Below are 15030 nucleotides of genomic sequence, written 5' to 3'. Positions count from 1 at the left end.
CCAGAGGACCCAGAGGCCAGGTAGAAGGAGGTGCAGGTTTTACCTAGATCCTTGGCATTTCCACCACCCCGCCCCCCCACAATAGAGACTGGAGCCCAGTGCCCCCTGCTGCCGGGGCTCAGGCTGCACCCCACAGAGGCCCCTCTACCCTTCCCTGTTCTCCACACACCCACACACCCACACACGGTAGATCTAGATGTGCTGGGCAAGCCCCCAGGGGGCAGAGGTCACTCCCGAAGTCCCCCAGGGAGCAGGAGATGGCACTGGGGGTGGGCTGGTGGCAGGAAAAGGAACAGGTCACTTCACATCTCAAAGCGTATGCCGGGGGACACATATGCTTATGGCCCCCCGCACCCCCCCCCACTGTGGGGGGTGGGAACAGCTGCTGCTGATCCCCGCTGGCCAGAGCCTCCCTGGGGGTGGGGCAGAAACCTCCACGGAGGGCTGCCTCTGGGCCCAAACATAAGCCTTGAATCAAACTCAGCAGCCCCCCTAAACAGGCGCCCCCATCCTTGGGACTCGACAGGGTCCTGTGCCTCCCCGAGTAGGAGTGATGTGACGTGAGCAGCCAGCAAGCCCTCAAGGCCTCAGGTCACCTTTGGCACGTTCATCTTCTTTCATCTTCACCGTGACCCTGGGAGGTCGCAGGTGAGAAATCCTAAGGAGGGAGCAGGACCTGGCCCACCTCCGGAGGTGAGAAGGGAGGACCTGTCACATGGCTGCCAAGCCCTCAGGTTTCCTGGAGAATCCTCCCCTCCCAAAAATCCCCCCCAAGGATGACCCTCCTCGGCCTCAAGGACAAGATGGTCAGGGACGCCCCCTCCGCCCCAGCTGCTGGCAGTCCCTTTACTCCCCAGACATGCAAACAAGAGTCCCCGCTGCCAGCTGCCAGCCCACCTGCAGTATCCTCCTTTCATTTTCTATCCAGCCCTTTCGGTCTGCTCCTTGCCGGGTTGCCCTGACTCCCGCCCAGGGGAGTGCGCGGTGTCTCTGCAAGAGAACCACAGATCGCATCATCTCCCTTACAGAGGAGGACACTGAGGCACAGAGGGTGCACGTGACGGCGTCAGGGTCACACAGCCATTCAGTGGCTGGTGAGGATGCCTGCTCCTGTTCCCTGCCCTCACCCGCTCCTGGCCAGGGGGCTCCATCCTACTCTCCTCTGCCCTGTGAACCCCATCCTGGCCCCCACTGGTCTCGGAGGCTTCTCTCTCTCTCAATCCATCCAAGATGCTTGCAAGCTAACGTCACCCCAATTTCAGAAAAGCAGCAAATCACCTTGTTGGGCTCATCCTCTCTCAGAAACTCCTGGGCCCCCACTGACTCACATGTGGCCTCCCTTGTCTCCCAAATGTCCCACTGGGTCTCACCTCCCAGCCTTTGCCCAGGCAGGCTCCCTCCATTCAGCCCATCCCCCTACTCCTCCAAGAACCACCACCTCCAGGAAGCCACCCTGACTGCTCCAGTTGTCAGTGTCTGTGTCATCCAGCCCCAGGAGGGCTTTCCTGAGCCAAGCCCGGTGCCTCGGGGACTGGTCTGTTCCTGCCTTCCCTGCGGGCAGCAGCTCTTTAGGCTGGGCCTCCTTCTACGTGTGCCCTGAGCGGAGGCCTGCGGGCCGGGCAGAGGGGAGAAGCCAGGCGCCAGGCGAAGGTCCAGCTCCGACCTTGGACACCCACCCCCGCCACCACGGTGACAGCTGGCAGCCCACCCCAGCAGAAACACCCGATCTGTTTGTCAAGAACACAGGTTCTCAGGCTGCATCCTAGACCTACCTATTCACTTCCACGTTCTCTAGGTGGGGCGCGGGAATGTGCATTTAACCAACCTCCCAATGTCCTAAGACATGTGGACATTTGTCAACAACTGTCCTTCACCTTACAAATCACATGCTGGTTTCCTATTAGATCTGCTTCTTACAGAGTCTGTTCAGCTTAACAGTCGCCCGGGGAGCTCAGTCCACAACAGGGCAGAAGGGGAAAACAAGAGCTCTGCCTTGAGGGGCTCTATCCGGTTCGGGACATGGGGAGCCTGCAGTGCGTTACTGGAGACCCAGAGGAGAGAGAAGATGGAGAGGTAGGAGTTCTTAGAAGAGGCACTGTTCCAGCTGGGTTTTGAAGTGTGTGTAGGAGTTTTCCAGGGAGATGAAGGTCCGGGGAACAGCACAGGCCTCTGTTTTAAAGATGGAGCAGTGAGGACCCCTGGGTGGCTCAGCAGTTGAGCGTAGGTCGTGATCCCCAGGTGCTGGGATCGAGTCCATCATTGGGCTCCCAACAGGCAGCCCGTCTCCCTCTGCCTGTGTCTCTGCCTCTCTCTGCCTCTCATGAATAAATAAAATCTTTTAAAAAATAAAATAAAGATGGAGTAGTGAGAAAACCAAACAATATGGGAGTCTAATGAGTTCTTGGGGGGTTGAGGACTGGTTGGTTGGGCTTGGAAGACAGAGTGGGCCCTCCCCAGGTGACAGGAGGCCATGAGCTCTCCCTATACCCTGCAAACACCCCTGTGTTGGGTCAGGGCCACCAGCCCTCAGAGGAGACAGAAGTGCTAGATAGTGTCAGCTCTGAGGCCATGGGGTCAGAGGCTGGCAGAGATGACCGTGTGGACTGAGACTTGTGCCCCACCCCCATCACTCTGGTCTGACTGCAGCTTAGGGAGGGGCCAAGGGATTCTGGGTGGCACCAGCATGTGTGGCCAAATCCTGGTGGCTGGCGTGGTCAACACAAGCTGACCTGCCCCGGGCTCCAGATGGGGCTGACCTATATGCTGACCAGGCAGGTCCCAGCCAGGACAAGACCCTTTGCTGGCCCGACACTGCCACCTGCCTGCCGGCCTCAATAGTACATACAGTCCAGATGCCCGGCCAGATGCTGTAGATGGAGGAGCACAAGGCCCACTGCCACTGGGGGCAGGCACTCACAATGTCCCCAAGGCTACACAGAACATTATCACTAGGCCAGGCTCCAGGCCTCTGCTCATCTTGCCTCATGGCACAGGCCTGCAGGAGAAACTTAGGGTGATACAGAGTGCCAGGGAGGTTGGGCAGTTACCTGGACTTAGACCCGTCCTCTGCCCCATTCCTGGGGCCTCCCGGATACACACCCTCAGCAGTGGGGAGGTGGGGTGCTGGCTACCCCGGGAAGCTAGGTAGCACCAGACTGGAGGCTGGGGAGGGGATGGCGATTTCTGCCTCCAGTGGATCCTGGTTCTCTCTATGCCTGCCCAAATCCCATGGGGTCTCTACAGTGCTGAGGGTAGGGCTGGGGTCTGACGTCTGGTGAGGGCCAGGGGTGCCCTGGGCCTGCAGCCACCCTTGCTGGCGACTCCTCACTGGAGCCTTGCAAGACTGGTTCCGACTATTCCCTTGGCCAGACACACCTGTTTGCAAACAGGCTGGGACAGCCTGGGTTCCTCCCCGGGTGGACCAAGGGGCCAGCACCCACAGGGCTGAGAGGCCAAGAGGCAGGGACAGGGCATATTCCAGGACCATGACATCCAGACTCGGCATGATGAGCAGAAAGAGAACCTGCCCTGCTTAGAAGACCTTATAAGCTTCATCTCTAGCTCCTGACCCCTATGAGGGGCAGAGGACCCCCCTTCCAAAGTCCTCAAAGCTCCCAAGGGTTTCAGGGTCCTGGAGACCCAGGGCCGCCCCCAAGAGCAGACCCAGGACTAGGCACGGCAGCCAGAGGCCTTCCCACGGTGTGCATGTCCTAGCTGCCTGCTGTCTGTCTGCACGTTAGGCAGTCGAGGGGCTGTGGCCTAGCCTCATTCAGCAGACAGAACCTGAGAGGGACACAAGTCGGTGGCTGCTCACCCCACAGAGCAGGGCTGGCCTTGGCTCTGCTGGGGTGGAGTTTTTCTGAATTCAGACCAGTAACACGGGGGTGGCTGACAGGTGGCTACTTGGCTCTCGGCTGCAGGGGGGCACTTAGGCCAGGCCAGACTAGGGGGAAGAGCACCGGAGGGTGCTCCTCCCTCTGGGTGGACAGACGGTGGGTACCTGCACACACAGGCATGCAGATGGGACGGTGGGCAGCAAGGATTCCCGAATGTCCTTTCTCAATCACACCCACCCAGCCGGGCAGTGGGGGCTGAGACTGGCACCTGTGAGCCAGGACCGGGCGAGTCTGGAGGATGCAGCAGAGGCCAGGAGTGCCGACAAGGTGTACGTAGGTGAGGGGTGACAGGGACGCTGCCAGTGCCCATGGCAGACAGACACCGCATCTGCCCAAGGCCGAGAATGGCAGCCCGTCTGAAACCCAGGCTCTGCTCATAAGGAACACGGGAGGTGAAGAGCAGACTCGTTTTGGGGATGTGTCACACTAAAACTGCAAGAAGCAACTTGGTGGCTATTTCAAGACACAAGCTGGTGAGGACTGCTGTCTCTTCTGTCTCGTGTTTGAAGAAGGTGGTGACGGCAAGGGGTCCGATTCTTAATACGATGTTGGCACGAATGAAATTAAAAGTATTTAACAATTACGGATCGATGGTGGTGAACCTGAACATCCTCACCGTAAGTGTGATGCTCTCTCCATGGGTGTGAGAGCGGGGAGCCCTCCCCCCAGGGGCGTGAGGACACGATACCCCTACACACACACAGGATGCACACACTGGTGTGCATACTTGGTACCGTCCCTTCCCAGGGAGGAATGTCTAACACCCTAACCACGGGTGTGACTGTGGGATGTCCTCACGGTGACTCTCCGACCCTGGGCAGAAATAACTCAACCGCAGAGGGAACATGTCGGGGGCATTTCGTTCGGGGGGAGATTTCCTTGCCCCTCCAGGTTATGGCTCCTGCTGTCCCCCGAAACTCCAGGTGCCCGCCCTCTGGCCGCCCTGTCCAAGCTAGAGAAGACACCTTTGTCACTTGAGTATAATTCGCTTTTTAATGAGAACAATGTGTGTAAATGACAGAACGCCACCGCCGTGCGCAGGTGGCGGTCACAGAATACCCATCAAGTTTATTCTGCCCAAGGAAGGGAAGGAGGGAGGGCGCAGGGTGCTCACGAGCCGCAGCCCCGCCCCCCCAGGCCTGTGGCCGATGGGCTCACTGCCTGGTGGCCTGCACACGTCTCTTGAACGATAAGCAGAGATCGAAAGCACAGCAGCAATAATACTGGGTAAAGTCCTTCCTTGCGTAAAACATCTGAATTAATTCATTGAAGGTATCAAAAATATACCCTGTAAACCAATACATCATTTACACCTGCCTTTCCTTCCCACCGCTGCGGCGACGCTGTGCGAGACAGATAGTCCAGTTCCTCGGAGCGTCCGCTCGCCCCAGACCGCACCCTTTCGCCCACCCATCCGGCCCAACTGGGTTTCCGGCAGTCTCGTTGACTGAGGCAGTCCATGGAGCCCGGGACAAGAGCGTGGGGGGCTGAACAGGGCCCGTGTCCGTCTGTCCAGAGCGAGAAGCGGAATGGGGACAAGGGAGGGTGCGGGGGCTGCTAGCTCAGTTTAGACTTTGGTTCCAAATGTGATAAGGGGGGAGGCAGTGGCGTGGGAGGTGCGTGGTCATCCTGCTTTGGGTCCCTGGCCGCCCCGGCTGCGTGCGTGTGGCCACCACACACCACCGCGCCCCCTCCCTGGCCCCTCCCCTCCCGAGCACCAGGTAAACATCCCCTGAGTAAGGTCACTGCACAGGACCAGCCCGGGGCGGGAGTCGTAGTTAAGGCTTTAGACAGGCAAGGATGCCAGCTCTGGACGGACGGACGGGCGCGCAGGCAGACTCAGGGGCTCCTTCCTCAGTGGGGGAAGTCGGCGGCTGCCCCACTCCTTGCCCCGCTGTTCTGGCCACTCGCTGGGTCCCGGTGCCGCCCCCCACCCCGTTCTGACAGTCACTCGCTGTCGGAGAGCGTCTCGTACTGAGAGCAGAGCAGCGGCTTGGGCTCCTCGTCCCAGGCATGGTGGGGGCCGGCAAGGGGCCCGCTGCCTGCAGGGAGGCCAGGTGGGGGTGGGGAGGCCATGACACCCGCCTGGAGCCGCATGATCAGGGGGTTGTAAGGAAATGGTGTGGAACCTGCCAGAAAGACCAGGAGAGACCATCAGGAGGCCCCCATGGGCTGGGCACTCCAGGCCCACCTGCCCACCTCACCTCAGCTTCCCATGTCTGGCCGCTGTCCCAACACCTCTTAACTCCTGCGAGGTTTCTCAAAACCACAAGGGTCTCCTCACCAATGCCACCCCCGCCCCATCATCATGCCCTGACCACCTTCACCTAGACCAGCAGCGGCCTCTCTGCAGTTCCTGCCCTTGCTCCTTGGGTCTCTTCTACAGCCAAGGGCTCTCTTGAACCTACATCAGATCAAGCACTTCCCCATTTACAACCTTCCAGGGCCTCCTCATGCTCACGAAGCAAACTTGGCTCCATGACCAGCAAAGCCTGTGGTATCGGCTCCCTCCTCGCTCCCTGAACCTTCCCTCTTCTCCGGTCAGGACCAGAGGCCAGCCTCCCTGGACAGCATGCAACACACCCCCTCTCCCTACCTGGGCCCCAGTTCTCATAAAAGAGGTCAGAGCACACAGTCTGCATGCACACAGTAGGTGCTCAGGCACCCCTGATGACCTGGGCCCCCTGCCTATGGGCAGCCAGCAGGCCCACGCACCCACCGCTCCCCGATGCGCACCTGCCGATGAAGGCCGGTCCTCCCACACGCGGTTGGTGAGCGGGGTCCGGCGGTTGCAGTCCCCCTCCGAGTGTACCGAGGACACGGAGGGCGGCCGGTCCCCAGATGCCAGGCCCGGGGCTGGGGACTTGGCTTTTCGGCTGCTGGGTCTGCCAGAGACTTTGGCCTTTCCACCACCACCTGTGAGGGGACACATGGAAAAGGGTGATGTCAGATTGTGGAGATGGCACTCATGTGGGGGTAGGGGTGGTGGTGGTGGGGAGGCCCCCAGGAGGGGCAGGACGCGTCAACCTGATGGACAGACCCAGCCCTGGGCCTGATTCTGGAGGTGGGTTTCTACTAGGGGAGTGGGATGAACTACTTTCAAAAGCCACTCAGGCTGCCCTGAGGCCCACCTGCCATCCGGGGCACGAAGCCTTAGGCCTCTGGCTTGACCTGGACCATTGCCCCAGGACTGTGCTGGGGCTGGGAAGGCTATAGGCCCTTTGCAGAGAAGCTGGGACCCCTGGGGCCAGGCCTGGGCCCCCACTAAGTCCAGAAACTCTTCCTGGGACCAAACCGTCCAGGTTGGACAAATGGGCCCTAGGTCTCCCTGCTCGGCCCTTGCTCAGACATGCAGAGGTACAGAGAGAGAGCTGGCTCCTCTGGCTTCCCTGACTCCTCGGAGTTTGGGCCTGGCACACAGACAGTGGTCTCCTCACCATCAGATCTCAAGTCAGCCAGGGTCACACACGGGTGGCCCCAGTAGATGTCCAGCCCACGGGCCTGGCTGTCACGAGCCAGGCTGCCACAAGCCCAGGGGTCACCCTGACCCAGAGGTGGGCCCTTTGCTCTAGCCTGATTTCCCCCAAGGAGACACAAAATGGGCCCGGACGCAGGCATCCCAGGGACCTGTGTCCAGCAGGGGAGGAAGGCAGGGCAGGGCTCGGACAGCAGTGAGTGTTTTTAGAAAAGCAGCAGCTCCTTTGGACCTAGTGGGAAGGGGGGATGGGTGGGGCCTGGGGCCGTGCCCGCCCAGATGGGGATTAGCCGACTCCAGAACCACGTCAAACAGGCACAAAAATAAAGTCACAAGCTCCAAAGCTGGAGGGGGCTGGTCAGAGGACCGCGGAGGCACAAGATTACGGACACTGGGATGGGGACAGGCGGGGCGGGTGGGGCTGGAGGGCCGAGGCAGGGGAGGCCTGCAGACCTGGCGAGGTGAGTGCGTGTTCGCTCCGTCCGTCAGCAGCGGTTATGGGTATAGCAGCGGGCAGGCTGGCACTGGCATTCAGAGGGTTAAAAGCATTGGCGCTGAGCGGGGGCTCCTCCCACTGATCATATTTACCCATGAGCGCCTTTCTAATAATGGCCTCCAGCCCCATGTTGGTGCTGGCATGCTCCTGCACCGCCTGGCTTCTGCAGGTCATAAGGCCTGGGAGAGAGACACACACACACACACACACACATACACACACACACGGGGGCCAGGAAGGGCCGGAGGGACAACAGACGGAGGGAGAGAGAAGCAGAGAGAAGGGAGAGAGAGGAGAAGAGAGAATACACAGTGAACACATTTTGGCAAAGCAACATGTTTCTTCATTTCCCTAGTTCCCCCCCCCCCCCACCGCCCTCATTTTCCTGCAGCGTGTTGATGGGGTAGACTTGGGCCCTGGGGATTAGGGGCTTGGGAGGCAAGGTGACCACCCCCCAGTCTCTCCCACTCTGCCCTCTGGGGTATCAGAAGCCCCGCTGGCCCCACAAATCCCAGCTGGGGCTGCTTCTCTTCTAAAATTCCAAGGGGCCTTGAGATGGAATCGGGGAAGGGGTGTGTGTGTGTGTGTGTGTGTGTGTGTGTGTGTGTGTGTCAGGGGGTGGGAATCAGAAGGATACTCTGGGGAGACACAGCTGGGAAACCAGGTCAAGCCAGAGCTTGGGACTGGGTGTGTGTGTGGGTCCACCCTGGGTCCCCTGGGGCTGGCGGGGGCTGAGGAAGAGACTCTGGAAGGGAAGGTGACCCCCACGAGGTCCGGGACCCTCAGCACACCCCCACCAGCTGCCCCCCAAGCTGAGCCTAACTCTCCTCCCCTGCCTTTCCCCACCCGGGAGCCACTAAGAGAAAGAGGTGCAGAGACGGACGGTGAGGTGAGGTGGGGGTCGTAGCCATGCAGTTACGGTGCGTGCGGGGGGACAGGGCAGAGCTAGAGACGCTTGCATGACCGCCCTCAGCCCGGCGATCTCGTCACAAAGTGGTCGAATCAACAGACTGGTCCCCAACAGTCCCTGCAGACACCCACTATGTAGCCACGTGAACTCAGCCTTTGTCATTCACCAGGTGTTCTGTCCCTTTCTCATTTTCTTGTAGATCATTCTGGGGACTTTCACAAACCCTGGGGGCATCTCTTCTCAGCATTTTTGCTAAACCAGATTTTGCCAACGAAGCTCAAGTCCCCTCTGCCTAACGTCCTTGGGCAACATCTGCAAGGATTTTAAAACTTCCACTCTGGCGAAGTGCGTGAATACCAGGCAGCCGGCAAGTGGGTCTTTCTGCCCCCGGCTCGTCTATGAACTACACTGACGGCTTCTCAGTGGCTTTGAGGATCACATTTCTGGGCAGTAACCGTTTGCTCCCTGCGTTTTGTTTTTCCTTTCTTCCTTTTAGCTCCAAACTTGGTCACAGCCTGGGACACATTCTCTACCTTTTTAGCTGTGTCTCAGGCACATTTCACCAGCACTTAAAAAAAAGTGAGTCGGGGGGCTGGGGAGCCATGTCTCTCAAGAAAACGCAGTATTTCCAGCATGGGGTGGGCACCGGGAAAAAAAAAAATTTGTGATCCTCCAGGCTAAGAAAATAGTGCGAAGTGGAAAAGATGATGTGAGCTGTACAGGCTGCGGCAGTTTCTTGGTGGATCTAGCGATCCCAGATGCTCCGGAGGCTTCCACTCAAGGTCGCAGGTGTGGGATCTGACAGTGCCAGGCAGGAAGGAAGCTTGACTGCCTCCAGTTACAAAGGCAAAGTCTGATGTGGGGCCAAGCAACAGAGACTGGGGCCCGGGGAAATGTGTGTGCACACGCATGCTAAACTGCTTACAGAAAAGTCAAATATGATTTACACAGAAGTCTCAGCACAGATCTTCATCATACCCCTGCATGGATCTCTATGGACAGAAGTATCTGGTGTGTCCACTGCCTGTGTCAAGATTTACAACATTCTGGAAACATTCATTTCTAACCGTCTTGTTGGTTCGACCAAATTGTCTCCTCCCTGTTGTCCGAGGCCCAGTGAAGCCCCCTGGATCTAGTCTCTGGGTAGATAGATGAGCCTTGGTTAAAACCCCCACTTGGAGGTTCTGATTACCTCCAATTTTGATAAAATCCAATGGTTGTCTTTTGCTCACCACATTCCCAGGGCTTGAGGCCTCTCATGGCCCCAGGGAAGGCCAGCCTATCTCCTCTCTGCTCCTCTGGCCTCAGATTCCCACTGAAGGCCCAGGACATAGAGGACACAGCCCTGCCAACGACCCTGGCACCCCCACCCCACTGGACAGGGTCTGCCCACGGAGGCACCAGTCCTGAGCTGGTCTGGGCTCAGTCTCTGTATGCTGGACTTTGGAAGGCATGTCCCTAAAACCCCACCCCTGGTCCTTCTGCGCAGCAGGAGAAACACACACTGTGGCCCCTACCAGAGGCTGGGGACCCAACCCTCAGCATCTGCCAAGTCCAAAATATCATAGCAGGCTGAAGCTTTAGTTTCAAAACGTGTGGGAGTTTTCACCCATCTCCATAATACATCTTCGTTGTTCCCCGAGCTGGTCTGAATGTTCGAGTACAACTGATGTTCTCTATAAAAATGCTCACTTGGACTGTTAGAGAAGCCTGTGTGCACCAAGCACACGCCCACACTCCTGGTCCACACTCAGATCTCCACCAGAGGCCCCGCCTTAGAGCTGGTGTTTCCAGATAGTTGTGTGTGCACCTGACTCTGTACTAAACATACTGGGAGGCCTTGAAATGTTAACTCCAATGTAGACTCCTTGCAAAGCCTTGCCAGCCTTATGTGTATTTCCCCACTGCTGGGTTTGCCAAGTCCAGAGGGAAGGATAAGGATACACTTGACCTAAAAGGCTTCCCCTTCATCATGACTATGGCTAGGGTGAAAGCCACACTCCCTAAGTCTCCTTCCAGATCCCACACACCAGCTTAACCTCCCCAGCACGCAGCCATGACAGGGGATGGGGAAAGTGGGGAGGGGGCTGGCGGCCATGTAGCCCAGGCTGGACAGTTACCTGCTCCGGTGATGGCAGGCATGTTGAAGATCTCCGTCCCGGGCTGGCCGATATCTGGGGGGAGCAGGTGACAAGATGGGTAAGGCCTAAGGGCCCACTGGTCCTAGGGGCAGTCACCTGCCCCCACCTGTCCTCTAGTCTAGGCAAGGTGCACCATGTGGGGAATCCATTCAGTGTATACAGATTCACAAGGTCTGGGGCAGGGCTACATATGCTGCATCTCCAACCAGCTTGCCAGGGCTGCTGACCTGCTGGCCCACAGACTGCACTTGGCAGGGCTCTGGCGCTACCAGCCTGCAATGGTCTAGCCCCAGAAAGTTTCAGGAAAGGCCCTACAATGCCCCCAGACTCCCCTACCAGCTAATGAGCCCCCAGCTAGGGCCTGTGGCAGCTTCTACACGTGCTGTGATCTGCTATGTGCCAGGCACTGTGCTAAGGGTGGGGGAGTTAGGACTTACATCCAGCAGCCACATAAATGGAAAAAACATGTGTGATGAGCACTGTTAGCTGGGAATACACACAGGACCCTTGGGCGGGCAGGCCCCCAATCCCTGATACCCAGGATGGGGCTTGGCACACACCCATTCCTGCAGGAATTCACCACATGCCCATAGTGTGCCGGGCACCACATCCTGTAGCAGCCAGCACCGCCAGCAAAGGAGAAGCCACCCGGAGCTCCCTGAATGTGGGGTGAAGGGTCAGTGGGACAGGTGGTCGGTGGGGCCACCAAGCTTTGGAAAGTATTCTGTGGGTTCTAGCCCTGTGCAGGCCTCCAGCCCCATAGAGGCTCCTGCTTCCTGGGGTGGGGGGTGGGACGGGGACGGGGAGGGGGGCAGGCGCATGGCTTACTGTACTCGGGCTCATTCCGGTTGTGAGTGTTCAGCTTCTTGTTGATCTCCTGTTTTTTAGATTTGACCATGGCAGAGTTGCTCTCAGTCAGTTTGCTGAAGAAGGCGGGTGGCTGGCTGGTGTTGCCTGGGGACTTGGAGCCCATCCTGCTGCAAAAATCAGATGTCCCAGGTTGGCTTGCTTAGTGCTAAGCTTGCATACCTTTGTTGATGGGGCACTCATTACCTGCCATGTCTTAGAAACTCAGAACCAAGCTTCTCCTACCCCACGCCTACATCCTTAATCTCTTAGGGATTCCGTCTCCTGCAATCTTCTCTGCAGTTCATGTGTCTGGGCTTGGACTGCCTCTGGAGAGCCCCAGTTGCTCTGGGAGGCCATGCTAGTCTACCTGCAACAGCCCGGCACCTTGGAAAGGGCCTCAGGAACTGCGCATGCAACCAGAGCGCACCTTTCCTACGGCCCACAGTCCTGGCTGCCTCCTATCTCCACCCACCTGACTGGCCTAGACGTTTAGCTCCTGATTTCTCAGGTCTTCAGCAAGTGCCCCAAGTAGGGGCCTGGCCTGAGCCCAGATACCGCAGTTCAAGGCACGCATTCTGCCATGGAGGTCCCTCGAGCTGGGACACCTGCTTAGCAGCCCGAGATCCCTGAGCCACACACGAAGTGCTTGTGAACCCCCAACTGCAGAGTGGTGCAGCGCAGCCGCGAGTCGAGCCCCAGGAGAGCAGGGGCGTCACGGAGGTACCTGGTCTCGGCCTGCTCCCCATCCCGGTACAGCAGCGGGTACATGGTGCTTCGGGGATGCCCGGGCTCTGCCAAGCCCTCTGGTGGGGACACGGGTTCGATAGCATCCTCGCTGCTGCCCAGGGCTGACGTCTTGCTTGGCTCTGGAGACCTGAACAGACAGAGGGTGCTGGCTGTACTCAGAGTCCAGTGCTCCACCCCAAGATGACACAGGGATGCGCCCCTCTCTCCACTGCTGTCCCAGCCCTGCCCCGCTCCATGTCAGAGCTCGGCCACTCTTCCCACAGAGGGCCGGAGGGCTGCTCTTTTAAGCTTTGTGGGCCACGTGTGGTCTCCGCTGTAGTTTCTTCTTTTACCATCTTTTAAAAATATAAGACCACTTTTAGCTCCTGGACTGTGGGCTGGACTTGGCCCATGGGTGGTAGCTGACCCCTGCTGCAGCCCATGCCAGGTCCCCCACTGTTCCCCCAAGGATGTCCTGTTGCCTTCCCACCCTTGTGCCTGACTCATGTGGCACCTTGAGTGGATCCCTTCAACAGAGAGAAGGGACTGCCCCAAAGCCCAGCACTCCTGGGGGACCCAGAGATGAGTGTGTGTGTCTCCAGGGAGGCTGCTAAGAGCACAGAGCTCTGGTTCGAATCCTGGCTCTGCCACTTACTGGCTGTGCACCTGTGGATGAATGGATTCCCTCTCCATACCTCGGTGCCTTCATTGGTGAAATGGGGATAATATTGCCTGCACTTGCTGGGCTGGTGGTAAGAATTCCAGTAACATGTGTGAAGTGCTTATTAGCTCGGTGTCCGGAGCCCACAGACTGTGATGCACATGTCAGCTACTACCTACTGGCACTGTGCCCTTGAGCAAACTCCCGCATTTCCCTCAGCCTCAGTTTCTCCTCTGTGCATGCATAACAGGGGCGTCTTGCACTTGCTCAACCCTTCCCCACAGACATATGATGAAAGCCTCCCAGAAGCGGAACAACAAGGCCACCTGTCCCTGACACTTACCTTTTGCCCCCTTCACTGTGGGGTGAGCCACGAGCTGGGGCGCCATGGTCTGGGGGTGGGAGGTAGAGGTCGCTGGGTGGGCGGCGCAGGTCCAGAACCGGGCAGCTGGCTCCAGGGAAGGAGTAGAGGGGGGCAGGGAGGGGCGCGTTGAGCTGCTGTGGATGGTGCCGCGTGTAATCCTGTGTGATGACCTCCTGCAGGCCAAAGGTCAGAGCAGAGGCACAGGGTCAGGCAGCAGCCACCCCACCGGAACCTTCAGGGTGGGCAAAGGCTAGGTTGAACTTCAGGTACAGAACTAGGCTTGGTTCCTGGCTTTCTGGGTGCTTCAGGCCTGCCTACAGCAGCCTCATGGTCCCTGTGTGCGCAGGGTGGTGGCCCCTGGATGGGTCAGATTCCACTGGCCAGTATATATAAGATATGGATCATGGACTCACGCATCCCAGGCTCCATCAGCTGGAGGACGGGGCGGTTACCACATCTGAGTTTGAGGGCTTGCCCTTGCCAACCCCCACATCCTGGGTCCAATCTGCCAGGACTCAGTTTACCCACCAGACCAAGAGGCTGTGTGTGACCCTCCCCGACCCTTCCCCAGGACCATGTCCTGGCCCAGGTTCAAAGGTGATGAGGAGGGGTGGCAGAGAAGGGGTAGTTACACTGATGTGCTGTGCCAGGGTGACCACCCTCTGGTGACCTTTGACCCCTGGGGTGGTCTGGAGCAGCGGGCTGGACGAGGACTGGCTCTCAGGCAGTGGCCGCAGGTGTGAAAGGTGTGCAGCCTCACCGCTGAGCTTCCCGGGGCCTGTAGACAGAGCAGAGCTGTTTAGGCCATGGGAGGAGGGGTGGCTGAGGTGTGTGCCTGACTGGGGGCGCATCACTGAAACCCAGCTCGACCCTGTGAGCTGTGGGGTGGGGCCAACTCCTCCATCCCCAGTGCCCTTGGTTTTCCTACCTGCATGATGGGGTGACGGCGACCCCTCTCTCACAGGGTGGTGGTAAGTGGGATGTTTGAGGGAGTGGTGGGGTAGCCTACCTGGCTGCTTGTGCCGCAGGTCCCCCTCCAGGTGACTCTTGTCGAGCTCCTCGAGGTGCTTGGGGAGCCCCTTGTCGTGTGTCAGGCTGGGTGAACTCACAGGGCTTATGGGCTCCACTCCGTCGGGGCTGTAGCTGCCACCATGGTAACCTAGTGTGGGCAAGGCCGTGGGTCAGGCCAGTGCCAGGACCTGGGGCTAGGGCTGCCCCTCCTGGCCTGCCCTCCCATGCTGGCTGGGGCCCCCAGGCCGGAGTGGGGGCAGTGGGCAGATAGAGATAAGTTGCGAGCCGGAGCAGGGGCTGCTGGCCAGTCAGGGGTGGGGGTACATCAAGAACGGAGAGAGCTAGAATGGTGGGGAGAGTGACAGGTGGAAGAAAAACATGGATAGATACACAGGCAGATAGGCCAGGAGATGGAGAAGGACAATGAGAAACACAGACCCATCCAGATGGTGGGGGCTGGGGGAAGAGGAGTCTCTATGGAAGGAGATGCAGGAGTATGAT

General features: G+C 58.7%; 1 protein-coding gene across 31 annotated transcripts in view; it reads right to left on the bottom strand.

Moving 5' to 3' along the window:
• Positions 1 to 4870: 4870 nt before the first annotated feature.
• NCOR2 (nuclear receptor corepressor 2) overlaps positions 4871 to 15030 on the bottom strand; it is a 212469-nt gene continuing 202309 nt past the window's right edge. For 20 of the 31 annotated variants that reach the window (XM_077875269.1, XM_077875268.1, XM_077875270.1 and 17 more), the window contains 9 exons: positions 14528 to 14677; positions 14151 to 14296; positions 13498 to 13691; positions 12492 to 12641; positions 11747 to 11895; positions 10898 to 10951; positions 7825 to 8046; positions 6633 to 6812; positions 4871 to 6025 (listed from right to left, as the gene is read on the bottom strand). In XM_077875269.1, coding sequence (XP_077731395.1) covers positions 5844 to 6025; positions 6633 to 6812; positions 7825 to 8046; positions 10898 to 10951; positions 11747 to 11895; positions 12492 to 12641; positions 13498 to 13691; positions 14151 to 14296; positions 14528 to 14677 — 1427 coding nt within the window. In that variant the 3' untranslated portion in view covers positions 4871 to 5843. The remainder of the gene's footprint in view (positions 6026 to 6632; positions 6813 to 7824; positions 8047 to 10897; positions 10952 to 11746; positions 11896 to 12491; positions 12642 to 13497; positions 13692 to 14150; positions 14297 to 14527; positions 14678 to 15030) is intronic. The other 11 variants (XM_077875276.1, XM_077875283.1, XM_077875296.1 and 8 more) reach the window with 4 other exon arrangements.

The sequence above is a fragment of the Canis aureus genome, chromosome 27 (genome assembly GCF_053574225.1).
Source record: "Canis aureus isolate CA01 chromosome 27, VMU_Caureus_v.1.0, whole genome shotgun sequence".
Lineage (NCBI taxonomy): Eukaryota > Metazoa > Chordata > Mammalia > Carnivora > Canidae > Canis > Canis aureus.
The sequence above is the reverse complement of the archived record's forward strand: the minus strand, read 5'-3'. Positions and strand labels throughout refer to the sequence as shown.